Source organism: Sorex araneus, chromosome 3, assembly GCF_027595985.1.
Source record: "Sorex araneus isolate mSorAra2 chromosome 3, mSorAra2.pri, whole genome shotgun sequence".
Lineage (NCBI taxonomy): Eukaryota > Metazoa > Chordata > Mammalia > Eulipotyphla > Soricidae > Sorex > Sorex araneus.
The window spans coordinates 99,039,041-99,065,427 of NC_073304.1; the positions used below are offsets into that span (position 1 = coordinate 99,039,041).

General features: G+C 59.0%; 1 protein-coding gene across 2 annotated transcripts in view; it reads right to left on the minus strand.

Annotated features, from left to right (window-relative positions):
* Positions 1–3,612: 3,612 nt before the first annotated feature.
* Positions 3,613–26,387, minus strand: part of ARID3B (AT-rich interaction domain 3B) — a 42,987-nt gene continuing 20,212 nt past the window's right edge. Inside the window, exons 3-9 of one of the 2 annotated variants that reach the window (XM_004611736.2) lie at positions 21,733–21,804; positions 21,486–21,558; positions 9,227–9,410; positions 7,666–7,949; positions 7,319–7,567; positions 6,433–6,531; positions 3,613–5,556 (exon numbers count right to left, since the gene is read on the minus strand). In XM_004611736.2, coding sequence (XP_004611793.2) covers positions 5,396–5,556; positions 6,433–6,531; positions 7,319–7,567; positions 7,666–7,949; positions 9,227–9,410; positions 21,486–21,558; positions 21,733–21,804 — 1,122 coding nt within the window. In that variant the 3' untranslated portion in view covers positions 3,613–5,395. Of the gene's footprint in view, positions 5,557–6,432; positions 6,532–7,318; positions 7,586–7,665; positions 7,950–9,226; positions 9,411–21,485; positions 21,559–21,732; positions 21,805–26,387 lie in introns of both variants that reach the window. The other variant, XM_055131543.1, reaches the window with a different exon arrangement.

Here is a 26,387-nt window from a genome sequence, read left to right on the forward strand (position 1 = left end):
CGGCCACAGGTCCCAGCCACGGCCCTGACGCCACCGCACACAGAGTCGCAGGAGGGCTGGCAGCCAGGGGCTGGTCCCAAGCCGGGGGAGCAGGACGGCATGGAGACCCCAAAAGGCCAGGGAGTCAGCCCACAGCCTCGAGGGGCTGCACAGGAGACTCAGGTCAGCCCCACTGGCAGGGGAAGGTTTTCCCATCACTGGAGGGGGCCACCTGCCCCCAGGGACCCTGTGGCTAGATGCGCGTGCTCTGTGTGTGTGTGTGTGTGTGTGTTTGCACTCATGCACTGTGGCCCCTGCAGAGGTTGGTTGGCAAAGTGCCAGTTAGGAACATCTGTCTTACTGGAGTGAGTTTTTGAGATTTATTATCATTATTAATTTGGGGTTTTGGGGGCCACACCCAGTGCTGCTCACAGGTTTTCCTGGCTTTGTGCTCTGACTGCTGGCAGTGCTAAAGAAACCTTATGGACCCAGGGGATCAAACCTGGGTCACTGGGTGCAAGGCAAGCGCTTTAACCCCTGTACTTACAGGCACATTTTTTGGGGGCAATGGGGGCGTGTTCAGGCCACACCTGGTGATGCTCGACTTACTGCTGGCTCTGCTCAGGGATCATTCCTGACAATCCTTGGGGGGTACCAGGGATCAAACCTGGGTTGGCCATGTGCAAGGTAAGCACCTACCCTCTATGCAATCTCTCCAGCTCTGTATTTTGAACTAATCTTTCCTGCAGAAAGTCGCCAGGCCGGCCGTGTGCCCCCAGCACCCAACTTCATGCTGTCCCTGAACGACTGCCTCCAGGGGCCTCTGCAGGAGGGAGCCGAGAGGGATGACACATCACCTGGGACCAACACATCCCCAGCATCTTCTGCAGGACGTTCCCTGCCCTCGCTGCAGCTGCAGAGGGGGCCTCTCAACAGACTGCCCCGCTCTGGGCCTGGGCCCCCTAGGCTACTGAGTTGTCCCTGCGGCGCGGAAGACTGAACTCAGACACTCGGAATGTGTCCAGGGCTGCATTTCTTCTCCCGGTGGAATAACCTAGGAGTCCACAACTACTGGAGGGCAGGAGGGAATGGGAAAACGTGGGTTCAGCAAGGGGCCTCTTTGCTGAGACAAGCGAGCCCCGGGCTGGCCATCTCACCGGGCCCTGTGCGGGCTGGCTGAACCCCCAAATCCTCAGCTGAGGGCCCTTGACAGGCACTTCCTGAGTGCTGGCTCTCCTGGAAGGCCTCCCCCAGGGCTGGGCACCCCCAAACCTCCACAGATCTACCTGGGTGCTGCAGGTCTCTCGCCCCGATGAGCCTTCCCACCGCAAGGACAGTGCCACGGAGGGCGACCCTAGCTTGTGCAAAACCCTGCAGACCTATCCTGTGGGACCCCTGGAGCCTCTCCATCCTGTGTCCCTCTCTGCTTGGTCATTCCTGGCCTTCACTGAAGGGCAGCACAGGCGGGAGGTGAGGGAGAGCCAGGTCAGAGCCCAGCGCAGTGCTGACCCGGGACCCGGAGTACCTTCCTGCTCTTCTGTGATACAAACTAAAACGATGGTCTCAGTGGACTGTGGGCCAAGCCTTCGTTGAGAAACTGGTTAGTGTGTTTGGTCTCTGAGGCCGGACTCTGCAGGCCATGGAATCAGCCCAGCTCCGGTCTCACTGGCCGGGGGAACTTGAGTCTCTTTGGGCCTTGGCTTCTTCCTCTGTAAAAGGGGTACAGTCAACCCATCTGACAAACGAGCGGAGGGACAGAAGAGTTGATTCACGCGGGGTTTAAATGGCATCTCACACACCTGTGTCCATTAACGGGCGCTCTCATAGCAAAATGATGCCCCCACCGTCCCCCTAGCAGGAACACACACATGATGGGGTGGGCACTAGCTGTGGAGCAGAACTCCTGGGCCCAAGGTGTGTTTATGCCCCTATTCACTAGACGAGGGTTTGAACTGGCCACACTCCCCCACCCGGAGGTCCGTAGGCTTCCTCCTGGCTCAGGGCTCCTGGCAGGGGCTGAGGTTCTGGAGCTGAAGCCTTGGGTGGCCACGTGTGAGCAAACGCCCTCCCTGCTGTCCTACAGCCTATTCCCAGGTGTCCTTGAGTCTTCATTTCTTCCCTGTTTGAGTTTTGGGACCACACCTGGCGGTGCTCAGGACTCACTCCTGGCTCTGCATTCTGGAGTGATCTAAGTGCAGGGCGAGAAAGCGCTGAGAACTGCAGTGTGGCCCCCAAACTCCCCCCATCCAAGAAAACCAGCGAGGTTCCATCCCAGCATCACCTGTTTTCAGGATGGCAGAGGGAAGAGGTGCCCGCTGACCTGCAGAGGAGGGAGGGCAATGTGCACACAGCCAGAGAAGGGGACGACACTCATCCAGTGCTCTACCTTCCATTTCTTTAGGTCCTGTCCAAACGAGATTTGCCCTCCAGGGGTAGGTTCTAGAATATTCAGGACCCGTCTGGCTCCCAGAGCACCTTTGACAAAGTCCCTTGTAAAAGCTGCTATCATGGTTAATCACTATCACTGCCATCCTGTCGTTCATTGATTTGCTCGAGCAGGTGCCAGTAATGTCTCCATTTGTCCCAACCCTGAGATTTGAGCAGCCTCTCCTTACTTGTCTTCCCTGATTGAAGGGTTCTTTCAGGGTCAGGGGGAATGAAACCTGTTATTGTCACTGTTTTTGGCATATCAAATACACCACGGGGAGCTTGCCAGGCTCTGCCATGCGGGCGGGATATTCTCCGTAGCTTGCTGAGAGTCGCTTGTCATGGTTAATAGATACCAGCAACAGGTGTAGGAGGCAGGGCTCACTAGGAGGGATCGCCACATGCAGGAGGCTGGGGTCTGAGGCCTGGCAGAGCATGGCGTGGACATCCCCAAGCCCAAACTGTCGGCAGTGCCGTGCTGCTCCAAGGCACGGAGCCTGAGATCCTTCCTGGTCACAGCCCCGCTTTCCCCCAGCTGTCCTCCCTCCACTCTGCCAACTGGAAGCATCAGCACAGAGCCCGGGTGCCAGGTTCTTCAGTGCCATGTGTCTGCACATCACTTCCTCTGCGGAGAACCCTCAAGTCTCCAGTCGGCAACCTGACTGTTCCAGTTTCAATGTCACCAACTCCACGAAGTCTCCCAGACTCCCCCCTCAGCCACTTCCTCTAGAAAGCATGCCGAGTCCCGTCACACTGTACTCTAAAGGATCCATGTTTGTCAAGATAATCACGTCTCCCCAACAAGTCTCTGAGCCCCTAAGGACGCTTATTCTTAGTGTCTGACCCAGCAGGAGCTTGGAAAGGCGTTTGATGGCACTGGAGCGATAGTTGAGTGGGTAGGGCGCATGCCTTGCAGGTTTGATGCCTGGCATCCCATATACCCCAAGTGCCAAGAGTCATCCCCGAGTACAGAGCCAGGAGTAACTCTTAGCATCTCAGGTATGACTCCCAAACAAAATCCCCCCAAAGGAGACTGTTGAACCAAGATGGTCCCCTGGTCCTCTGTGGACCCGGACACTGAGGTGACACTGTGGGGGCGAGAAGGTTGGGGCCAATGGTCTGGGTCAAAAGGGGCAGGCAGAGGCAGACCTCAGTGTCCTCTCGCCTCTCTCCCGCTTCTCGTTACACGGAGAGGAGCAGGGGGCGTGCTGTGTGAAGAGGTAGAGGTTTATTGAAATATAAACATTCGAGAACACATAAGATAGAAAACAACCACGACATATACAGACACTTGCTGTGAAAGGACTGAGGTATTTCTCCGCTGCTAGGCTACCCATGTGCTATCACATTTTTCCTGGTTAGAATACATGGAGGGTGGGCGGGGCCGGCCGCCTCCGAGGGAGCGTCCAGGACTGTGCTTCCAGACAGCCCCTCTCGGCCAAGGCCCCTCCTCAGGGGCTTTCTGCTGAGCTTCAGCTCTTGTCCCTGCGCGGGACGCAGGGCAGGCGGCCTGGGGACAAGAGGCCAATCCAGTGACCAGATACTCGGCGTTCCTGTGTCTTCTGGGTGGGAAGAGTCGTCCCTCGTCACCAAACCCTGAGACAGACACTGGCCCGATGTCTGACATGCCTTTAGAAGGCCCCGTGCCAGCCAGCTGGGCTCCTCCCTGGCAGCGGGGCCCAGCTGCCCTTCTCTGCCCGCGGGCTGCACCTGCCTGGGGAGAAGTGGCAGGCAGCCACGGAGGCCCCAGAGGGCAGGTCCTGCTGGAGGGGAGTGCGTGCCCGCTGGCCTGGGTGAGGTACGCTTTGTGCTCAAGCTCTGGACTCCCTGTCCTTCCAGACAGCACTGCAGGGGGCCCCTCTCAAAGGAGGTGAGCCCGGACTCTGCCCGGAACTCCAGGTCCCTCCTCACCCCTGCACACAGGGATGAGTGGGCCAGGCGCAAGGGACCAGCTCCGGTAAAAGGGGGCAAGGGCCATCTGCAGGAGTGGGGTGGGGTATAGACCGCACCTGCCAGAGCAGGCCCCTGCCCCACCCGCCCCCGGGATCCCTGAGTCAGCCCTCCGGCCTGCTCCCCACAGTCCCCTCTCACTGGGACCTCAGGGGAGGCCGGAAGGGCTGGGGTACCAAATCTTATCTGCTCGGTTTTGGGGGTGATCTGCTTTCATTTCTTTGGTTCTACAACAATAAAAATTAAAAAAAAAAAGTCATCAAAAACATATAAAAAAGCTTTCAGAGATGCAAATACTTCCTGAAGAATCAAACATCGACAATTACAAATCTGAGGTATTTCAATGAACCTGATGTCGGCAGGTTTGGGGTGCTGAGGCCGAGACAGCCCCAGGAGAAGGTGGGGGGGCAAGTGGGCGGTTCGTGGGAGAGCTGGTCAGAAAGGGCCAGTGGGAGCGTGAGGTCTGGGTGGGGGGCTGGGTAAGGGTCAGTGCCGCGGGGCCCCAGGCCTGCCTCACCCCAGCAGACTTGGAAGGCCCAAGGAACTGCATCCAGACTTGAATTGGAGGGCCCCACAGCCTGCGCCCAAACGTGGTGGGCAAGGTGGCCCGGGGGGCCCGGGCGCGGCAGAGATGGGTCCTGATTAAAAGCCTGGGGTACTGGGCAGGGGAAGAGGCCAGTGAGCCCGGGAGACGGGAAATAAATTAAAGGGAAGGGGACTGGAGGGCCTCCAGCCCTGCGCTCCAGATTGTCATACACTGCCCAGGAGTGGAGGCGGCCTGGGGGCTGGGAGGGAGCTGCATGCCCGCGGGCCCAGCCCAGTCCCCGGGCAATCCCTGATTGGACAACGCTGCCCTGTCCTGTCCCCAGAGTACAGCAGGACCTGAGTGGAGCCTGGAGAGTCGCCCACGCCCGGACTCTCCACGTCTGGCCACGCGGCGTCGACACGGGCTCCGGGAGATGAGGTAAATTCTGTGCGTCCACGTCCTCCAGCCCTGACAGGAGAGGGGCGTGGGAGGCCGTGCCCGGCCCGTCGCCCGTCAGAGGGACCAGCTGGTGGAGGGCTCTGCACTGGGGGTGCCCCGGGAAGAGGTAGGACTCGGCGAGCAGTGGGAGGAGCTGCTGCTGCTGCTGCCGCCGAGGCTCTGGGGAGTGGATCCCGCGATGAGGTGGACCACGGGCTTCTGGGCGAACAGCACGCCTGGGGGCAGCATGGAAGGGCGGGCGCGTCAGCCCCTGCCCGGCCGGCACCCTCCGGCCCGGGCACGGCCAGGACGCCCCACGGCGGCTTCGAGGTGGGCGGAGGGGACAGAGGGAAATGGGGATTGCCTGGAAAGTTACGGAAAAGCTCAACCGCGCCCCAATGAAAAAAAACGAAAAAACCCAGGAGCCTGGGGCTGGAGCGATAGCACAGCAGGTAGGCGTTTGCCTTGCACGCGGCCAACCTGGGTTCCAATCCCAGCATCCCATATGGTCCCCCGAGCACCGACAGGGGTAATTTCTGAGTGCATGAGCCAGGAGTGCCCTGTGCATGGCCAAGTGTGACCCAAAGTTAAAAAATTTTTAAAAAAAAGGCCACTTGGGGCCGGAGCGATAGCACAGTGGGTAGGGCGTTTGCCTTGCACGCGGCCGACCCGGGTTCTATCCCCGGCATCCCATATGGTCCCCCAAGCACTGCCAGGAGTAATTCCTGAGTGCAAAGCCAGGAGTAATCCCTGAGCATCGCTGGGTGTGACCCAAAAAGCAAAAAAAAAAAAAAAAAAAAAAAGGCCACATCTAGCAGTGTGGGAGATTACCGGGCGACACACGGCAGTGGTAAGGGGTGTCTACACAGGGCGGGGGACCAAGCTCCGGCCTCACACGTGCTCGGCTGCACCACCTCCCCAGAGCAAAGCCAACTGTCCCTTCCCCAGGGCAACGACCTGCCCAACTGACGGGCCAACCCAAGTGCAGCAGCAGGTGAGACGAGGGAGGGAGGTCCCTGTTGGCAACTATCCTGGAGACCCTTGAAAGGACGTCACCGCCCTGGCCCAGGGCACCCAAGGCCCGAGGTCCCCCGGGGCTGGCGGCGCCTCACCTGCGTAGGTGGTGCCGTCGATGTCCACCGACATGTTGATGCTCCCAATGCTGCTTGTGGTCAGGTTCAGGGCTGCAGTCGAGGCCTCTGATCTGTCCTCTAGGGAGGAGGGGACAAGGGCCTGTTGGAGCCTCCCCTGGCCTGGCCTCACACCAACCACCTCTGCCGAGTCGCAGCAAGCAGCAGGCCTGTCCACTGGCAGCTTCCCCGGGACCCTGACCAGAGCCACCGTGCAGCAGCCCTTGTGAACAGGTCCAGGTTCTGCCAGCAACATGGACAGGGGCGTGGGGGTCTACTGCCTTAGCTGGATCCCCAGTGCCATCTCACCCTCGCCATCTGGGGTCTCTGCCTGTCTCCCCCAGACTCTACCCTCCCATATGCCCAGTGCAGCCCTGGGCCAGCTGCCCCCTCCCCACCCCCTCATACGCGGTTTCTTCCCAGCACATGCCTGTGTATGTTCGAAGACTGAGGAAAGGGTAAGAATGGTGAGAAAAAGGGGGCTGGGGGAAAGAGGCCTAAGAGGCACGGAGTGTGGGGTTCCAGGGAAAAAGGGGGGGCCCAGAGCAAAGCAGGATGGCCATGATGCCGACAGGCTCGCTTCTCCTGCCTGCCAGCAATGTCCGGGGGTCACTGCCAACCTGGGCTCAGGCCAGCCCAATGGCACCTGGCCGCTGTGCCCTGTGCCCGCCACGCCCCAGGCACAAGGACTAGAGCCCTTCTGTCAGATGAACGGGTTGGTGGGGAGCAGACTGCAGCTGCCAAGGTCCCCAGCTCTCGCAGCTCTGGCTCCTTTGCCACTGGCTTTCTGATCTGCAGGCCTGCGGGGCGCCCCCGGCCCAGGCCCTCACCCCTGGCCCAGGCCCTCACCCCTGGCCCAGGCCCTCACCCCTGCCGTTGATCCGGATCTTCATGGGCAGCTGGCGGGCCATGCTGAGGAGACTGCGCTGGAAGGTCTGCTGCACCAGGCGCTGCTCCTCCTCCGACAGCCGGGACGCCTTCTTCTCAGCGGGCTCCCCCGACTCCAGCCGCTCCCGCAGCTGCTCCAGCGCGGCTGTTCGGCTGCCAGTCTGCTGGCCTGCCAGGGCCATGGGCACAGCCAGGCGGTTTGGCACCGTCGTCACCGGGACGCCGTCGCCTGGCCAAGGAAGCAAAGCTGGACACCACCCACGAGGGACGTGGACTCGGGGACCAGCGCCCCTCCCCGTCCTCCCCCCGCCCCGGGGCCCTTCGGACCTTTCCTGAGAGCAGCTGCAGGGGACATGCGGGGGCTGCTGGCACTGCTGCCCCCGCTGGCGCCCAGGCCGAGGATGGGGAAGCGGATCTTGGGCGGGGACAGGAGGGCGGGAGCCCGGGCAGCAGTGGCGGCCGAGGCGGCGGCGGGCGAGTAGCCGAAGAGTGAGGAGCTGTAGCTGGGCCGCCGGCCCTCCCTCCGGTTGCCGTCGATGGCCGCCTGCAGCTCGGCCGGGGAGCTCAAGGCCTTCTTCTCACACTCGTAGGCATAGAGGTACTTCATGTACCTGCGGGGACGGGGAGACAGGCTCACGGGCGGGCCCGGCCTCTTCTCAGGGAAAAACCCCCAAACCACTCCCCCATCCCCGCCAGAGATCAGCCTTGGAGTCCCCCTGCTGTCCTCGCACACAGTGCTCCCTAGGGGGCGCTCTCACCCACCCTGTGCAGCCCTGGGCGGCCCTGTGATGGGGAAGAACCTTGGGGTCCTGGGCCTCTACCCTCGGCCTGTAACCACTCAGGGCCGTACACAGCTCAGGACGCTCCGTCTCAGGGCCCCAAGAGCTGGGGTGATGTCAGCCAGGTCTTTCTGCCTCTGGGAGCTGCTGTCCGCTCCCTGCTGGTCTGACCAGAGAATTATTTTCCTCACTGCTGGAGGCTGGAGGTGCAGCCCAAAGGGTGATTCTCTTCTCAAAGAACCGGAGGGACAGAACAGGGGATGGGAGGCCCAGGGTTCGATTCCCGACATTGCTGGCAGTGTGCCTCTGAGGACTGAGAGTGAGAATCAGCCCCTGAGCCTGGCCAGGTGAGCCCCAACTATGATAACCCCTGCCTCCCTCCCCCGGCCCCCAAGAGAAGGACTGCCCTGCCCCCAACCTTTCCCTGTGTTCTGGGTCACACCTAATAGTACTCAGGGGTTGCCCCTCGCAGTGTCCAGGGGACAGAGTGGCCCTGGGGGTCGGGCTCGGGCTCCTGCAGGCCACACCCTGACCCACTGAGCTAGCGCACCTGCCAGCACCTCAGCCCGACTGCTGCTGGACAAGGCCCAGCTAAGACCCTTCACTTTTCAACAAGGCCACGACGCGCCACTGAAGGCTGTGTCAGTCGCTAATTCTATCCTCTCCACAGAGCTATTTCCAGCGCTTCCCAAAAGGACAGATGCGCCCCGCCCGCATCCACTGTGCCTCCTGACTCACTGCCTCCATGGCCTGTGAGACGGTCTCGAAAGGCTACAGAAATAGGCCCAGGGGTGTGGCCAGGCCTCTTGAGGCTCCTGCCGCTGGGCAAGTTGAGAGCAGGTAGGAAGGGGCAGGCTCAGCCCGCGTCCCGGACACGGCCCAGACTCCCGGGAGGAACCAGGTGTGAAGCTGAGCTCTACCCTCTATCTCTGGCTGACACTGGTTTTCGTCATCAGCAAAGCAGGGTAACACACAGACACACACAGACAGGCAGGGCTGGGAGACAGAATGACAGAGCGGAGTGCAGAGAGCGGGCCTGAGTGAGGGCGTCCCTTCCTTCCGCTGCTCCTGCTCACCCCTTCCCTGAGCCCCGGGCCCAGGTCACTCACTGTGTCCGCAGGGTGAAGGCGGCGCTGGTGATGGAGGTGGGCAGGTTCAGGCCTTTGGTGATCTCCCTCCAGATCTTCCTGTTGATGATCTCCACCAGGCCCCCCTTCTCCGTCACCAGCTTGTACAGCATGTACAGGTCCAGGGTCTGCTTGGCCATGATGGGGATTCGGTTGATGGGGGTGCCTGCAAGTGGCCAGAGACAGGCGTTTGTCACACAGGCTGTCAGAGTCCACCGAACCGAGCAGAGAGCTTCGGATGCCTCCTTCCGAGTTGGACACACACTCCGGAACCAGCCGAGCAGTGTGGCATGGGTCACCCGTCCACACTTAACCCTGGCGGCGTGGTGCCCAGGCACGCCTGCTCTGGCTGTTTCCCTTGTGTCCCCAGGAGGGTCAGACCAGGCCAGGTTATCTCAAAGATTTGGGTTCTAGCTTTTGCTAGCGGGAATTTTTGAGAGTATTTCCTGGTGATTTGGACCTCCCTCCTCTGACGCCCTCAGAACCGCTCAGCTGCCCCGAGACCCTGTGTGGAAGGCCCTGCCGGCACAGCCCCGGCCCCCGGGAGCAGCGTGTCCTCTGCACTGCCCACCGTCCCCCTCCTCTCCACTGCGGGGTGGAGGAGCAGCACTTGCCCTATTGGGCCCCCTCCCCCCCAGAAGCCGCTGGACACATTCTCCAGGGGGATGAAAGGCCACTCAACAATTCTCTGGCCGCTGATCACTCCTCCCCCTCCCTGGCCTCTGAGAGAGGGAGGGTCAGGGCGGCTTCCGCCCACTGGCCCCGAAGGGAAGCCAGGGAAGCCGTGAGGTGCGGGGGGGCCTTGATTAGGAAACCCGGCACCGCGCAGGAAGGCCAGCTAATGAGCGCCGGGGGACGCTGGAGGGCGGGGCCAGGGCCTTTCACGGGGGCTGGGAAGCTCGTCAGGAGGCGTGATGGATGACTGTCATTTGGCAGGCCCGGGATTAATGATCTGGAGGTCAGAGGGCAGAATTCCACAGGGAAGGGTCACCGTCCGGGGCAGGCTCTGAGACTTGTTGCCTTTGATGGTAACCCCCCTTACTGTACACAGGCAGCCCCTCCCAGGGGCTCTATCCGAGAGGGCCTGTTTGCTTCGGCTCCTCTGCTTCTGCCCCTCGAGGAAGACTGGCCTCACCGACTTTTATTATTTTTTTCCACAGGAGCCACTCCCGGTAGTGCTGCCGAGATGGGGGAAGGGAGGAGAGTTCAGGGGAGGGCCCAGAGGTGCTTGGGGACAGGGTCTTGCACCTGCAGGCCACGTCCCGACACCTGGGCTAGCAGCCCCTGCAATTTCTGAGGGGCGGTGGTGCGAGCGGGAGCACCCGAAATGGCAGGGCCCGGCCTGTCCCCTAAGTGTGGGGAAGGACCTGCAGGTACCGAGACGTCTGACTGGCAAGTTGGTCCCTGTTTCCTTCGGGGTTTGTGGGGTGGGGGCACCCCTGGCTCTGTGCTCAGGAGACACGTGGTGCCTGGGACGGAACCTGGGTCAGTCGCATGCATTGTCAATGCCCAGCCCACTCTCCTACCTCTCCAGCGCAGCCGGCTGGTCTTTGGAAGGACAAAGGGGCCATAGACTTAGATCCTGAGACTCACAGGAGGGCTGGGGGGACAGTACGGTGGGAAGGGCACGTGCCTGCTGCACACAACCGACCCGGGTCCTACCACCGCGTATGGTCCCCCAAGCCCCTCTAGGAGCGATCCCTGAGCACCAGCACGTGTGGCCCAAGCGCCAAAACAAAGACTTACAGCTAAAACACCAGTGGTTGCTGGACACTCCTCCCTGCGCTTATCCGGGTCACCAAGGGGGTCCCCCTGCCAGAACCTCACCAACGCCCCCACCTCTGGGAGGCCCCTTCCTAGGTTCCCGTACAGGCCTCGCCCACTCCCGCTTCCAGAAACTTCCAGGCCGCCTTCACATCTGTCTGCTCCCTTCTGAGTCAGCTCGTTCCCATCCCGCTCACCGGCGCCCGCTGGGCTGCCCATTCCCCGTTACCCACTTTCGCTTCTTCGGCTCCTTTCCACCGGCTCCCTCGAGGGGCGCCTTTCCCACCCCATCACCCCCTTGAGGACCCCCCCAGCCTCTCCTCGACCCCGCCCCCCACGAGCATTCAGGGAAGAGCCCTGGGAGAGAAATCGACACCAGGGCACCAGGTGGGTCTTTGCTTATACACCCCAAGATTCTCAGTGCCTAGCACCCACGCCCACCGTCCTGACCCCACCTCCCTGATCCTTCAGGATCACCCACACGGCCTCGGCTCACTCACCCGCCTTCTCCCCACCTCCCCCAGCCTTAGGTGTTCCCCTCTGCCTGCCCGCCCGTCTCCACTCCAATGCAGGCTCCACCCTCCACCACAGCCTTCCATATTTAATCCCCAAGGGTTTCTTTTTTGGGGGCGAGGGGGTGCTCTATGCTCAGGGGTCACTCCTGACAGGGTCTGCTCGGAAGACCCTATGCTGGGGACTGAACTGGGGTTAGCCACATGCCTGGCCCCTGGTACTATCTCTGTGGCTCAGGAAGGATGTTATAACCTGCCCAGCCTGGAGGGTTCTTCCCCACTCAGAACTGTTACCCGGCCGTGATGAGATTAGCAGATGCTCGTTCCCTCTGTTTCATGAATGCTGTCTGGGCACGCAGGGGGACTGGAGGTGTTCTGAAGGCAGGGACCATAATACTTGTTGAATCAAAACTGCCACGTGGATATTACAAAATGTTTCTCAGAGACGATGCAGCGGATTCGTGGCAATGCACCTGGGCATCTTCAACGTGTTTCCCTTACTGGTGTGTGTGCCTGCCAGAGCCATCGAGCACCGTGTGCATCTGGGGCCGTGAGCAGAGGTCCCCCGCCTCCTCAGTGCCGGCTGCTTCCCCGGGCCCTGACTCTCGCTAAGCAGACTGGAAACTAAGGTCAGAGTGGCCGAGGGCTTTGCTCCCTGGTTCCACGGGAGGACAGCCGGGAGCCAAAGAACGGCTGGAGAATGGGGAAGTTCCAGAAGGAAACTATGGCTTCATCCAGGGGGCCAGAGGGACTGGGGAACAGTGTCCCCAAGGGGAAGGCGGCTAAGCTGTGGGCACCCGGGCAGAGCTGGGCATAGAGCTGCTGCAGGGGCCCCTGGGACATCACCCCAGAGGGCCAGCAGTCAGCGAGTGCGTCACTCGGGAAGCCAACTCGTCGGAAGAGAGCGTTCAGACTGTTCACCGCCACCACGGGACACAGGGTGCTGTGACCAGGCTGTATGCACTGTCTGACCGAGGAGGTGGCACTACAGGCCTGGGGCCTGTCTTGAATGGTCCCTGGAGGCAACTCCTCAGAGAGAAATTCTAAATTCACTCTGCACTGTCCCCACACTCTGTGCCCAGTCATTTGAGATGGACTCTGAGGCCATCTCCGGCACTACAGCTGTGGAGGCATCATTCAAGTCCCACCTCTGTCAGGCTGCACGGGCACGTCCACGCTGGGCGGCCACGAGAAGCCCAGGCAGGACGCAAAGCGGCATCCAAGTTCAAGGCTGGGACACTGACCAGAACGGGGCCTTTCTCCGGCCCCGGCAGGCAGCCCGCTGCGAATGGGGAAGTGTGGCTCCCTGTGGCTCCCTGGGCTCTGTGGGCAGCCACGCTGCGGCCGGTGTGGCTGGGCTGAGCGCCAGCTGGGGGGTGGCTCCCGAGAGACCCGCGGCAGGGCTGCTGGCCCCATCCACACCCCCCAGCTCCCTGCAGACCGGGGAGGGCAGCTCAGCTCTGGAGAGAGTGGGGACACCCTCCCACGGCGCTCATCCGCTCAGACAAGAGAAGAACTGAGATATCAAACTACAGGTTGTTCCTACTGCGCAGGTTCTTCCCATCTGTGAAATGCGCCACTTGATCTGTGTTTCACTTCCCAAGCCTGACAAACCTACGAATATAAACATAAAAACGGACAGTTGTGAATTATCCTTTCAGTGTTTAGGTCATACCCAGCTCAGGGCTGACTCCTGTCTCTGTGCTCAGGGGACAACACTGGGGTGCCAGGTTGACTCCATGCAAGTTGACTAGCCCTACCCACTGTGCTCTCTCCCCGGCCCCTGGTTGAGTCTGATTAGCACACAGGACAATGTGGCTTGAAGAGTTTGCCTGAATGACCCATTGACGATGTACCATGAGCAGGAAACACGGTGGGGCGTGACCAGGGGCTGCAGAGACGCGCCTCTTCACCTGACAGGGCCACGTCCGCGTCCACACTCAGTATTCAACGCAGAGGCCACCTGCAGCCGGAGGGGGCAAACAGCCTCTGCAGAGCGCTCAGGCGAGGGACATGGTGTTGGCCCTGCGGGAGGCTGAGCTCCAGCCCCAACACACCTCTGGGAGGGGGTGTGGGCACCTGCCGGGGAGGCCTGGGGGCTGTCACTCACTGCTATCAAAGCTGGAGCCACAGGAAGGGCAATTAATCATGTTCCCTCTGACAGGAATCCAGGGCCTTATCTGTACCCCAAGAAATGCCACTGGTCTCCAGTTCCCTCCTCAATAAAGGGAACTGACAGTTCCAACAAAGAGGCCCCTTATCAGATTTCAGCCAGGGAGCCCGAGGGTCCCTGCGGAAAAGGTTTTTATGAGGGCCACAGGCCCAGCGAAGCTTCGGGCTTCTGGGCTTTAACCCTTGGCTGTGGGAAATGCCTCTGGCACTGATGTTAGCAGGGGTCTACCCGTCTCCCTCTCCTTTGCTCAGGCAGGGAGAGGGTTAAGGGGTTCCCGGAGAATGGCACAATCAGTGGCAACACCCCGAGGCTGATTCCTGCCTGCCCATCAGGGACTCGGCCCAGGACTATGGTGTGGCCCTGCCAGCGACCCTGGTGGTTCTTTCCAGGCTGCGAGAAGATTATGAACCATTTTGGGGCTGGAGCGATAGCACAGCGGGTAGGGCGTCTGCCTTGCATGCGGCCGACCCGGGTTCTAATCCCAGCATCCCATATGGTCCCCTGAGCACCGCCAGGGGTGATTCCTGAGTGCAGAGCCAGGAGTAACCCCTGTGCATCACCAGGTGTGACCCAAAAACCAAAAAAAAAAAAAAAAAAAAAAGATTATGAACCATTTCCATGCCCTATAGTCGACAGAGCCAGCAGTCGGAGGCAGCCTGGGAGAGGTTAGCCCGTGGGGGCAGGACTGTACTCAGGTATGGGTGGGGCCTCCCAGCCGGTCCTCAGCTCACTCCCCGGTGCTATGCCTCCCTCCAGAGGTGGGACAGCAGCTGGGGGGTTTCTCCCCTCATGGGTTCAAGTCAGAAGTGCCTCCCAGTGGGAGCATTCGGGGTCTGGCACTGAATGATGAACGTAGTGCTGTGCCTGGAAGGGAGGGGCAAGAGGCCCGACCCCCAACAGAGGACGCCCGTGCGGAAGCCCTCTCTGCCCAGTTCCCAGGAAGTCTCGTCAGAGCGTGGCGCTCAGTCCTAAGCCTGTGCTCCCTGCACCGTCACTGCTGGGGCCCCGGGACACCCCAGAGGAAGTGGCAGACCGTCCGCAACACCCCAGGGCCCCCCAACCATGCTCCCCCCCAGTGAGTACCCGCCCTTCCTCCAGGGGGTCTGGGGTCTTGTCACAGGGCAACTTCTTGACCTCCAGGGCAGGCCATGTGCATCCTGGCGGGATGCCGAGACTGTGAGTGCCGGCTGCCCTGCACATTGGGGGTCCCTTCTTTCCCATGTCCATGAGGTGGTCCGCCCTGAGACGGGCCCCCCCCATACTTTCATTCTGCTGCACAGAGCCTCAGGCACTCCCATCTGAGGGCGCACAGGCAGCCGTGGCACTGCTGAGTGACAATTCTGCCACCATAACCCCAGCGTGGCCATGCTCACGTGTATGTTCCTACCAGCAGAGCACAGACGTCCTAGAAGTTTCACAACCTAAGAGGTGAATTTCAGTTTTTGGATCGTATCGTTCACTCTGTGCCGTGCGGGGGCCACACTTGGTGGTGTTCTGGAATCACTCCTGGCAGGGGCGAGGGGACCACAGCAGGTGGGGATCAAGCTGAGACGGCCCCACTCAAGGCTGTACTAGCTTCCAGCCCAGGGGGCGGATTTTGAACCCACACAGAACCCTTCTGACACGCTAGCCAGCATTTCTCAACGAGCAACGCTGCCCACTGTGGGGCCCCAGGACACTCCAACAGTGAAAATCGTCTGAGCGGGCGGCATGGCATGAGACTGAGGGCCAAGCAGCTAGTAGGAAAGGGAGAGCCATGGAAGGAAACACGGCCACAGGGACCACGGTCAGAAAAGGCTGAGCAACGCTGCCCTGAAGTGCCCGGAAGGCGTCACAGGTGCCCAGGGTATGGAGTGCGTGTGGTGCTGGGTCCGGCTTCGTGCTGGCTGGAATGTGCAGGGGAAGCGGTCCACGGGCTTCCCGAGGAAAGGCAGCGACCCAGGGCCCTGGGCATTGCTGGCTGAATCTCCCAACCCCAGTCTCCTCTTCTCCCATTTTACCCCTGAACAATCCAGTTGATAGTGGCTCACTGAGGAACAAAGGAGGCAATACAACCCAATTTTACCAACTGCTGGAAGTAGCCATAAAAAATTTCAAAGGGGCAGGGGGTGTTTCAAAGGGAACCAGGGATGCGTCTCAGAGGCACAGCCTTACATGTATGTAACCTTGGGTTTGATCCCCAGCACCCCCCACCCCACCCCACCCCACCCCACCCCGATAAATTAACAACATGGTTCTGGCACACTCCATCTTGGGGTCGCCCATACCCACACTGGGGTGTGGCCTTTCCCCGACTTGATGGGGCACTCTATTTGGGATTGCTGGCATTCAAGTCTGGGGTGGGGGAGGTCTACTTTCTTTTACTCTTCAGAGTTTTTCTCTCATCTCTCATATTTCCTAAATAATAGTATTGGCCTCAAGACAAATTAGCTTTTTGTCTGGAAGAGAAAAGATACAAAAGTAGGCCGTTAAAAAAAAAAAAATTGGCCATTCAAATTTGAAAGTGCCTTTTCCAAACCAGCACCCCTTCCCTTCCCAATCTCATGGATCAATAACCAGGGAATTACAGGGTATTAAACAGGCATTAGGAGTGGCAAGAAAGGAAATCAGAATCATCAAAGGTTGTTGGCTCACCTGGGGTGAGGAAAAGATGGCGCCTCAGACAAAGAGCTATCTGGGAAGGTCTGCACTTCAGACTCCATTTAGGGGTGGGACCCGGGAGAGAGGCACCCATCTGACCAAGGCCTGGGCACGGCCACTTACTGCAAAATACAAAGACTATCCGAGGCCCGCCTCCACCAAAAGGAGGCCGAGGCAATATATGTCATGCGCGTTTCCTCGCCCCAGATGGACAGATAAGCACACAACAGAAGGAAAAACACTCAATTCGCACTCACAGGCAGACCCGGCCATTTTCCCACAGTAAATTCTTTGTAGACACACAGCAAAAACAGATCCCAACAATCCATTTGGGAAAAACCAAGGTCAGTTTGCAGCCTTGACAGAGCTGGTGGGGGAGGGTGGGCCGCTCCGAGTGAGGTCTTCACCGGACTTGTCTGCCACAGACCAGGGGGCTCAGGAGCGTGGTGTGCCACCTGGGGGGAGAGGGCGGGGGAGAGGGGAGGAGTCCTGCTAGGGGTCCTCCTGGGTGTACAAGACACTGCTGTGAGGGCTTCCGTCTCCCAGCCCCGCCCCCGCAGCTGGCACCCTCCGGACCACACCTGCCCTTCCCTGAGAGGTGGGTCTGGCCCTGGGCTCATCAGCTGGGTGCTGCCCACCCTACCTCCGCTGCGTGGCCGTCTGGGGAGACGGCCGGACCCTGCAGGACTCAGAGGACGGAGCGCCCAGGCTGGCACCAGGACTGCACCTCTCAAAAGCAGTGCAGGGCGGGGAGTGCTGACCTGACCCGTGGGCGCTTCGGCCTCCGATAAGTCACCGGAACTGGGCATCTTCATGGCTAACTTGGTAACTGTCCTCTCTCTACCCCCCAGGGAAAGAAAGGGCTCCGTAAAGGGGACGGTCTTTCTCACGAGGCCGCACTGGGCTCCACTCCTGAGGGAAGAAGGATTTCCTCCCCCCCCAGCCAGGAAGAGTGGAGTGTTCATGAGCTTATCAGACTTTCAAATTAGTCCCCTCACCCTCTCCATTCCCCCTGGAAAAAATCTACCAGGAATGTTATCTCAGAAGCCACCCACGGGGAGTAAAGTTGGCTAAAGCATTTTATTTACAACCATCTGGCTTTATTTTGGGCAAAGAAAAAATGTGTATTTTTAAAACACACACACACACACAAATGTGAGAAAAAAAGTATCTGAGTGCTGACATCCAACCCACCTTTCTAGAAGAGCCTTTTGTGGGTGTGTGGGGGAGACAGAATCAAAGTCAATTTGGCTACAGACAGCAAGAGAGCAGCCCCATTCACTCAGCAAGGAGAGAGGAGGGGCTTTGATCCTGGGGTCGTTGTGCACTTTTTACACAATGACACAATGACTTCAACGGAAAGTGCCTCTGGGGCTCTTTCTTTCTGTCCTTTTTTGGCTGTTAAGAGGATCTGCAGGTGACATGATGGCAGACAGGCAATGCAGGTGCCAAAAGTCCAGCCCCTGAACCTCCACCCACCTCCAGAACCTCCACCCACCTCCAGCATTCTGCAGCCAAGGAAACAGGCCCCAGAGGGGACAGACCCCCGTAGGACTGTGGAGAAGGGGGTGGGATGCTCGCCCTGGCTCTCCCAGAGCCTTCCAGAAGGCAGCAGACCAGGGGGCGGGGTAGGGGGGTGGGAGGGAGTCAGGAGGCTGGGGACAAGGGGTTCCACTGGAACTGCCTTTTTTCTCAGGTGCTGTCCACCGAGGCACGGGAGGCCTGGCTGAAAAGCCCATCTGCTGTGGTCAATTCACTCCGGCACGTTAACGAGGGAGTCACAGCTCTCAGCAGAGGCGGCCCCGCCCCCTCCCTCCCCAGGGACAGGCTTTTATCACCTGCAGCTGCAGTCATTCTGCCACTGTGGCCACTGAGGCCTGCTGTGCACTCCCTTGGAGCCCTGTCCACTTCCTCTGCCCTGCAGCCAGCAAGGCTCCCCCACCTCACCCCCCTGTTCCACAGGCCATTTCCAGAAGCTCTGTGAAGCCCGCCCCTGGTCCCGTCTGCTTGGACATCAGCCTATGGCTGAGTGCTGACCTGTTGCTGAGGCCCTGGCGGCTGTTCCATGGACCTTGCTAACAAGATCTGGCCCCTGAGCACCCACATATCTTAATTTGGGAGTCTCTAGGTCTCGAGTCTCGAGGGGTTCTTGTTTCGAGAACAGCAAAGTGGCATTTCTGCAACCAAGAGGTGCGATCGGGAATGACAATCTGGAACTCAGACCAACGTTTCTCAGCCTTTCCCACCGTGGCCCCTGGCTGACTGGAGAGGCCTTGAGTCTCACGCCATACCCCCTGGATTCTCTTAAGGGCTCAGAGGGGCCCATTGACAAATACTGACTTAGACCAGTGAGTTTTCCAGAAGACACGTGAATGTAAGGGGCGCCGCCTTCTGCACTGTCGCTCTGCCTCAACCCCCCTGGCCAGCCCACACAGGGAAGTGCCCTCCCCCTGCCAGCCACTCCCCACCCCCACCTCGCTTTTGTCCATAGATGCAGCTGCCACTTCATGGCCACATTTGAGTCTTCACAGCCAGGCACCAGCGGCTCATCCTGGCTACAGTCACGGGCTCTGCCACCTCCGCCACGGCCACACCCAGCTGGGGACCACAGATTCCTCCACACCCACCCGGGGTCCGAGGACCCCCCACAGGAGGGGGGTCTGAGAGAGACTGACATGGGCCCTCCACCTTCAGGGACTGCCACCTGAGTGGAGGGCAGGAAACAACTGACGTCATTTTTTAACCCCTGCAGAGGAAGATTTAAATATTCACCGGCTCTCCCTACTCACTCTTACTAAAATGAATAATACCTTAGTGACATTTGGGTTCCCACAGCTGGGGCAAGCTGCCCCCCACAACAAAGGGCTATTCAGTCCCCCAAATCAATACTGCTGAGCTTAGAAAACCTGGTGTGAGAGCAACCAACAAACAGCCAATCTGGCTTGACTGCCGCCCTCAGCCAGCCATGCCAGCAAACAGCGAAATGCCTAGCCTAGGTGCTGGAGACGCGGGGGCGGCCCAAGCGGGGCTGCACGGGGAACTAACCAACTTCAGGCTTTGGCTTCCTGTGGAAAGAGGCGCAGGGGGCGAGCTGCACGGACCAGCACCTCCACAGCTCTCGAGGCTGACCTCCCACCACAGGGTCCCGGAGCACTGCCTGGGCCCCTTGGCGCCTGCACTGCCAGCACCCAGACACGCCAGAGTGGCCGCCTTCAGGGGACAGCAGCAGGCACATGGTGACCCAAGTTCCCTCTTGGCTGGGCTAAAACAACTTCCCTTCTCCTTTAAAAGTCCTTGTGGGAAGGGAGGAAAAAACAATAAAGTGGAGAAGAAAAGCGGTGGCCCTGCAGCGCTGATGGGAATCTATATTGCTATGGCAGCCCCTCGGAGACCGGGCCGCGCGGCGTCTGCAGCAGCTGGGCCCGCGGTGCTTGTAAATAATTAAAAGGTAATTGGAAGGGGAGACCGAAGTATTAAGTGGATTTCTCCCTCGCAGGGCAACCAGGGAGTTTTGTTGCCTGCCAGTCACATTATCTTTTGGGATTATATTCTTGTTTTTTTATGGACACACGTAGCTCGAGAAAACAGTTGGAGGAGTAAACTAATTAGCACCGCTGAGCCGACTTCTGATAGGCCTGCTGACGAGAAACGGACACTTCCAGTGGCCTGCAGAAGTGGCTCGCAGGGACAGGGAGCAGGCCCCGAAGGCTCTGTCCGAAGGGTGGCAAAAATGAAGCTCTGCAGGCGGCCGAGGGTCCTCCTCAGGAGAGGCTGTGTCCAGGCCCGGCTTCCTGAGGGCTTACCCGCTTGGTGGGGTCACTGGGGCCAAGGCCAGTGGCGCCTCGGCCTCGGCGCCACGTCGGGAAGCGAGTGAGAGCGGGTAGCAGGAAAGAAGCGGGATGGTGTGTTACAGCAGGCGCCGGCAACTGCCAGCTGTTTCTCACACCTTCTCTGCCCAGACATGGGCCCCTTCCGACCGTGCTTTCTTGTGGCCCCCGCCCTGCCCCGTGCTGTGGTCCCCCATTTCCATGATTTCTACCTTCACCCTCTTGGGTATCAGGCAAGTGGCCATCCAGAGAGAAACAGTGCTCCAGAGGAAAGGTGCAGGGATCCTCTGACAAAGCCAGGGATGCAGAACTTGGGAGCCGATGCCTTCCCCTTCCCCAGACCACCCCAGACCCCCCGACAAATCCCGAGGGGCTGTCCTTCAGCCTGGCCTGGGCTCTGTAAGACCAGGCGCAGCAGCAAGCAGCACGTAACATCCAGGGCTGCCACTGAGTTTAAGTAAGGGGGATGGGCACAGTGAGAGTACAGCAGGGACGGTGCTTGCCGGGTGTAATCCCCAGCACCCCACAGGACACCCTGAGCCCCACCAGGAGTAATGCCTGAGCAGCTGGGTGAGGCCCCCAAACAAAACAAACAAAAAAAGCATATTTAAATTTGTTTAAATAACTGAGTATTCAATTTATAATTATATAAGTAGAATTTAAATTGGAAATGACCCCAAAGACCAGTTAATCAGAACAGTGTGGCAAGAATAAAGCAGGAGGGCTCAGAGCAATAGCACAGTGGGTAGGGCTTTTGCTTGCTCGCAGCTGACCCGGGTTCGATCCCCGGCATCCCATATGCCTGCCCCCCCACCCCCCACCAGCACTGCCAGGAAAAATTCCTGAGTGCAGAGCCAGGAGTAACCCCTGAGCACGGCTGGGTGTGGCTCAAAAAGAAAAAATAAATTAAAAAAAATAAAGCCGGAATAAATTCGTGTGCTCATTTTATTCTATGACTTATTCTGGGAGGAGGGGGTTCTTGGGGTCACACCCAGCACAGCTCAGAGCTTACTTCTGACTCTATGCTCAGGGAATCACTCCCAGAAGTGCTTGGGGGAACCATATGTAGTGCCAGGGATCGAAGCAGGGCAAACCCCTAAGCCCCTGCACTCTCTCTTCATCCCTTAATTTATCCATTTTCTGCCAAAGCGTTTCCTGTCCTCTCCCATCCGACTGTCAGTTACTCAGCTCAATGTGGAACCAGTTAACAGTGGTCCCAAGCCACAGTGCCACCACCCCGGGGACAAGAGCCAGCAGAGACCTGCACCCAGGAGGCACTGAACACACGCTTCCAAACTGAATGCGAGAGCAGACCGCACACTCACCCCGCTTCTGCATGAAGACGAAGAGGTCATCCAGGAACTCTTTTCGTTCTGGGTCACTGTCCAGTTCATACAGCTGCAGTTCCAATCCCCCAGGAAGAAAAAAGGAAACAGAAAAACACCATACAATGAAAACTGCATTTCACGCAGAAAGCCCGATACCAGAGGCGGCCAACATCTGAAACGCTGCACCCTGGATGCAGTGGCCACGCCTGTGCCTTCCCCCTAGCACCCAGGGAACACGACACACCTTGGCAAAATCTCGAGAGATCTCTCTTCCCCGGGCTCCATCCGCGTCCTCACTCCAGGCCAATCCACCATTCTGAAGGGAACAAAGCAGAGTTCAGAAGTGAGCAGAAGAGGGAGAGGGCAAGACAAGTGTTGTGAAGAGCCGAGGGCCCCTGATGATGGTGCCAGCCAGAAAGACACTCCACACACGCAGGGATGTCCTTGGGAGGTGTTTTCTTCCTTTTCTGGCTTTAAATAAAGTTTCCAAATTAAAGAAGGAGCCAGGTGGAAGGTTCATCTCCATCTGCTGCAGGGGGGAGCAGGGGCGGACACGAAGGCCCAGTGTTCCGGGACCTGCCCCGCCCCGGGATACCTCCCAGGAACCGCCCTTCCGTGCCAGATCCCTTTCTGTGGGTTCCGGCGGGTTGCTGCTTGCAACTATCTATGGTCCTTCTTGACAACGCCTTGTCTGCCTACGAGTGGGGTACAAGGGGAGCACAGAGTCAGCAGTGGCCATTGAGCATCACCAGGTGTGGTCTGTGAAACCCCAACCCCCCAAAAAGGGCAGGTAGAGAGCTAAAGGGACCAGGACAGAGCCCGAGAAGCCGAGTCCTCTCTGCTGACCCTCTCCCGGGGCCAGAATTCCCCTTGATCGGAGCCTATTCCCGAGGTAGAGACAGCACGGCTCACGGCTCTGTTTTCCATTAGGGCACGGATGGGAACCCGACTCTTGTGAACTGATTGGCTAAACTACTCAGCGTAAGGGGAGCATGGTGGTCCTCATGCATCTCTGCTCCGATTCCAGGCCTGATGGAAGCTGGGTCTTTCTCGGACCAGACGTCACACGGTCTAGGACAGTGTTTCTCAACCTCTCCCCAACCCTGGCCCCTTTCCAACTTGATCCTTCCTGCGCCCGTCCCCACCCTCTAGCAGCTGGCCCCCTAGTCTCATGCTGTGGCCCCATGGAATCCCCCAGGGGCCCGCAATCCCCCGTGAGAAATTCCCCGCCCTAGAGAAGCCCGCCTTCCTTCTCTCCCGCACGCTCCACAGGCTCTGGGGACAATCTCTGTCCACTTCCGGTTGGAAAGGTCTGTCACCCTCACCACACTGCAAGCTCCAAGACGGAAAAGGTGACAGACCTCGTATTCTAGCTGGCAACATCTGAAGGCCCTGGCCCTTCACAGGACCCGACAATCATCATCATCATCATCACCACCGCTTTGATAAGTATGTGCGCGCGCTCGCGCACACACACATTCAGGGGAGTTAAAAGAGCCCTGTGGGGGGGGACAGGAAAAGGGGGAGCAAGGCTGCTCTTCACTCCTGCCCCAGTGAATGGCACAGAACCCCTCATGTTCTCCTTTCCCCAGGACTACATGCAACACTCATACTCACACGTGTGTAACGAGCAGGGGGCGGGGTGTCTACGCAGGGAGGGCGGGCCAGTGGGGTGCTCAAGGAGCAGCTGTCTCTTGGGAAGCATTCGTCGGGATCTTGTTGGGAAACCAAGCCTCTAAGATGAAAGCAGGCCCTAATTCCACTCTCTCCACCACCCCCTTCACTCCGGAGGGCCTGAAAGCAGGTTCTTACTCATTGTGTCCTGGGACCATACTGGGAGCGCCTGATCCCACGTGGGCCCTGAGACACTGACACCATACTGTTTCTTCCCCCTCGTGTCTGGTGCAGACATGTAAGGACGCCAGTGAATGCTTCACCAGGCGCATCATTCCTCTCCCAAGCAGACAAGGCACCCCCGCCCCACCCTCCCCCCAGCATAGTCAACCTAGGGAGGCCGATGACCAGGTTTGAAAACAATGCTCCAGTTCACCCCCACATTGTAATTACAGTCACCAGAAATCCGCTGTCATCTGGTGGCAACCAACACAATGAATAATCAAGATGAATTATGCCTGTCGGGTCAGCAAAACCAGACAGAGTTACAGTCCCCCTTTCAAAGGAGGCTGTAGGCTGCCCTAATGCCCAGTGATTACATTTGAGCCAGTAATTCCTGCTGGAAAGTCAATTATCCCAGGAGCCCCTATCGGCTGAGAGACATTTAATGGGGAAGCGGCGCTGCTTCTGTTATGTCAGCTGTTTATTGTGGCTCTCAATTCCCAGCTCTCGGTACAAGAGAGCCCGGGCAGATTCTGGTTAGGGGAGGGCCCTTTCTCCACCGGTCATCAAGAGAGCTGAAAACACAGGTTTTTGCTAATTACAGTGATTTCCAGGCACTGGGCAAGTCACTCAGAAACTATTTAACACTCAGTTGGTGGAGGGGATGGAATCCACAACCCCCAGCCTCAGACTGGGCTCCACTGGGCAGCAAGAGAGGAAAGGAAAAACAAGCGGCCCTGGTGACTATGTGTGAAAATAAACACCCAAGTGCGAGTTCGGCAGGGAAGAATGAATGTCTCTCGGGCTGGCAGCTGGGGGTGGGGGTGGGACTGGACTTTGTGCCAGCAGTGGCCTGTGAGGTGTGGCCCATGGTGGGGGGGGCGGTGTTGGCTGGAAACACTGCTCTTGCTTGCTTGGTGACATGGGCACACCGGGACAGGAGCCCCGTGCCACAGACCGGCAGCGATCCACCTACTGCTTCTCCTCAGATTCGCTGGGGCTGTGGGGGCATCCGCTCTGCGTCGCCCTGCCCAGACACAGCAGCTTCAGCCCAGCTTCACAGGATGGCATGTGGGTGCACGTCAGAGGAGCTCCTGGCCCCGCCGTCCAGCATGAAGCCCACCGGGCCCAAGGGAGTCTCCCTCGTCTGGGCCAGGCACCTGGTGTCCTGCCCCTGTCCAGGCAAAGCCGGCAAACCTCTTGGTGGGGTATTCCCAAGTGCCCAGAAAGCAGACACAGCTTCTGAAACACGGGGTGGGCGTCCCCCAGGCCCAGAGAGGAAGGCAGGCCTCTGCAGCCACTCCCGCTGGTCTCACACTAGCTGCGGGCTGTGGCTCCCGGACGCAGCCCAGAGCCGGGTGACTCTCAGCACAGCACAGGGAGCGCACGTGGCTGCAGGCAAATCAGGGCCCTGAAAGGCGTTGCCCCCGGACAGCTGTGTGGGGCTGGCTGGGACTGCAGAGTGCAGGAGGTGGGGAAGGGGCAGAAGGGAGTGTGGGGATATGAAAGCCCCCCGCCCCCCTCCAGCTCAATATTCAATCAAGAAAAACAGTGGCTGTCCAGGAACAGACAGCTCAGAGCATGTGGGAAGACAACAGGAGCCAGGGGGGCCCCTTCCTGGCCTCTCCTGCTCTGCCAGGACCCTCCCGACCAGCTGAGCCTACCAGAGGCTCACAGAAGGCTGGCAATCTGCTCCCAAATGCCCGCCAGGACTAGTGGGGGCTCCCCACCCCCACACCACCTCATTTTCCCCAGGGAAGCCACAGAGCGTCTCCCCTTCAAATGATGGGGAAGCTTCAAAAGTGATGGGGGGAAGCAAAGGTTGGGGGAAGCAGAAAGGAGAGCGGGAAGCTGAGCATCCCTGCGCCCTCTGGAAGCCAGACCTGGGCCAGGAGTTCACCACGCATTTCTGACGAAATCCCACCATTCACAGGTGGTTTTGTGAGAAATGGGGTAGCAACAGCTTAAAGAGATCTGGAGATACAGTTCAGTGGGCAGGAAACTTGCCTTGCACGGGCTGACATGGGTTCATCCCTGGCACCACACGGTCCCCCACCCAACCCTAACAGGAGTGATCCCTGAGCACTGTCAGGTGTGGTCCCCAAACCCAAACTAAAAGGAAACAACAACATCTCAAAGCATCTGAAGATCCAGCCCAGGGTCTCACATTTCCTCTTGGCAGGGCCAGAATGTAAGCCCAGATCTGCCAGACTCCCTGTCCCACTGTACTGATCCAGGGTCCAAAGACTGGACTGGAGTGACAGTACAGTGGGTAGGCGTTTGCCTTGAATGTGACCAACCTGGGTTGAATCCCCAACATCCTATATGGTCCCCCAACCACTGCCAGGAGTCTGAAAGCTCTAGAAGGCCCCAGGGCTCCAATATCAATGGAGAAATCGTTTATTCCTTGGTCCCTCTTCTTGGCTTCATCTGGGAGGTGCAAGCAGACACCAGGAGCCCTGACACTCCTGCCCCAGCAGACCTATCTGGGGGTGCCTTCTCAGGAGGGGCAACCATCTGTCTGGGATGTTGAGGCAGGGGACCACCCGAGACAGGGCTGGACAAGGAATTCTCAAGGGGCCCTTATGTCCAGAGAAGTTAAACTCATCACAGACGTTCTGAGAACCCCTGCAATCTGCTAGAGAACAGAAGACAGGAAGAAGATGTGGTTCCCGCCATGGGGAGTCTCAGCACAAAGAGGACAGGACAAGCTAAATGTGTGTGTGCGTGTGTGTAGTATGTGTGTGCACACAAGCACACACACTCACCAGAGCACAGAGGCGGGGGAGGGGGAGGCAAGGAGGGAGAGGTGGGGTGCTGCAGGCCCCGGCAGAGGGGCCAAGGGAGATTTACAGTGTCAGTGAGCAGGAGAGGGGGATAAACAAGGCATGTTTTGGCAAGGAGGAAGCAGGCCTGAATCTTGAAGGTGGAAACAGGTTGTGAAATGCCTCGAATACCAGGAGGAAATGTAAACTCTGAGCTGTAGCAGTGGGCAGGCACTGGATGTTTTCTGAACAGAAAGAGAATGATGAAATCAGCACTTTAGTGCGGTTTAATGGCCCT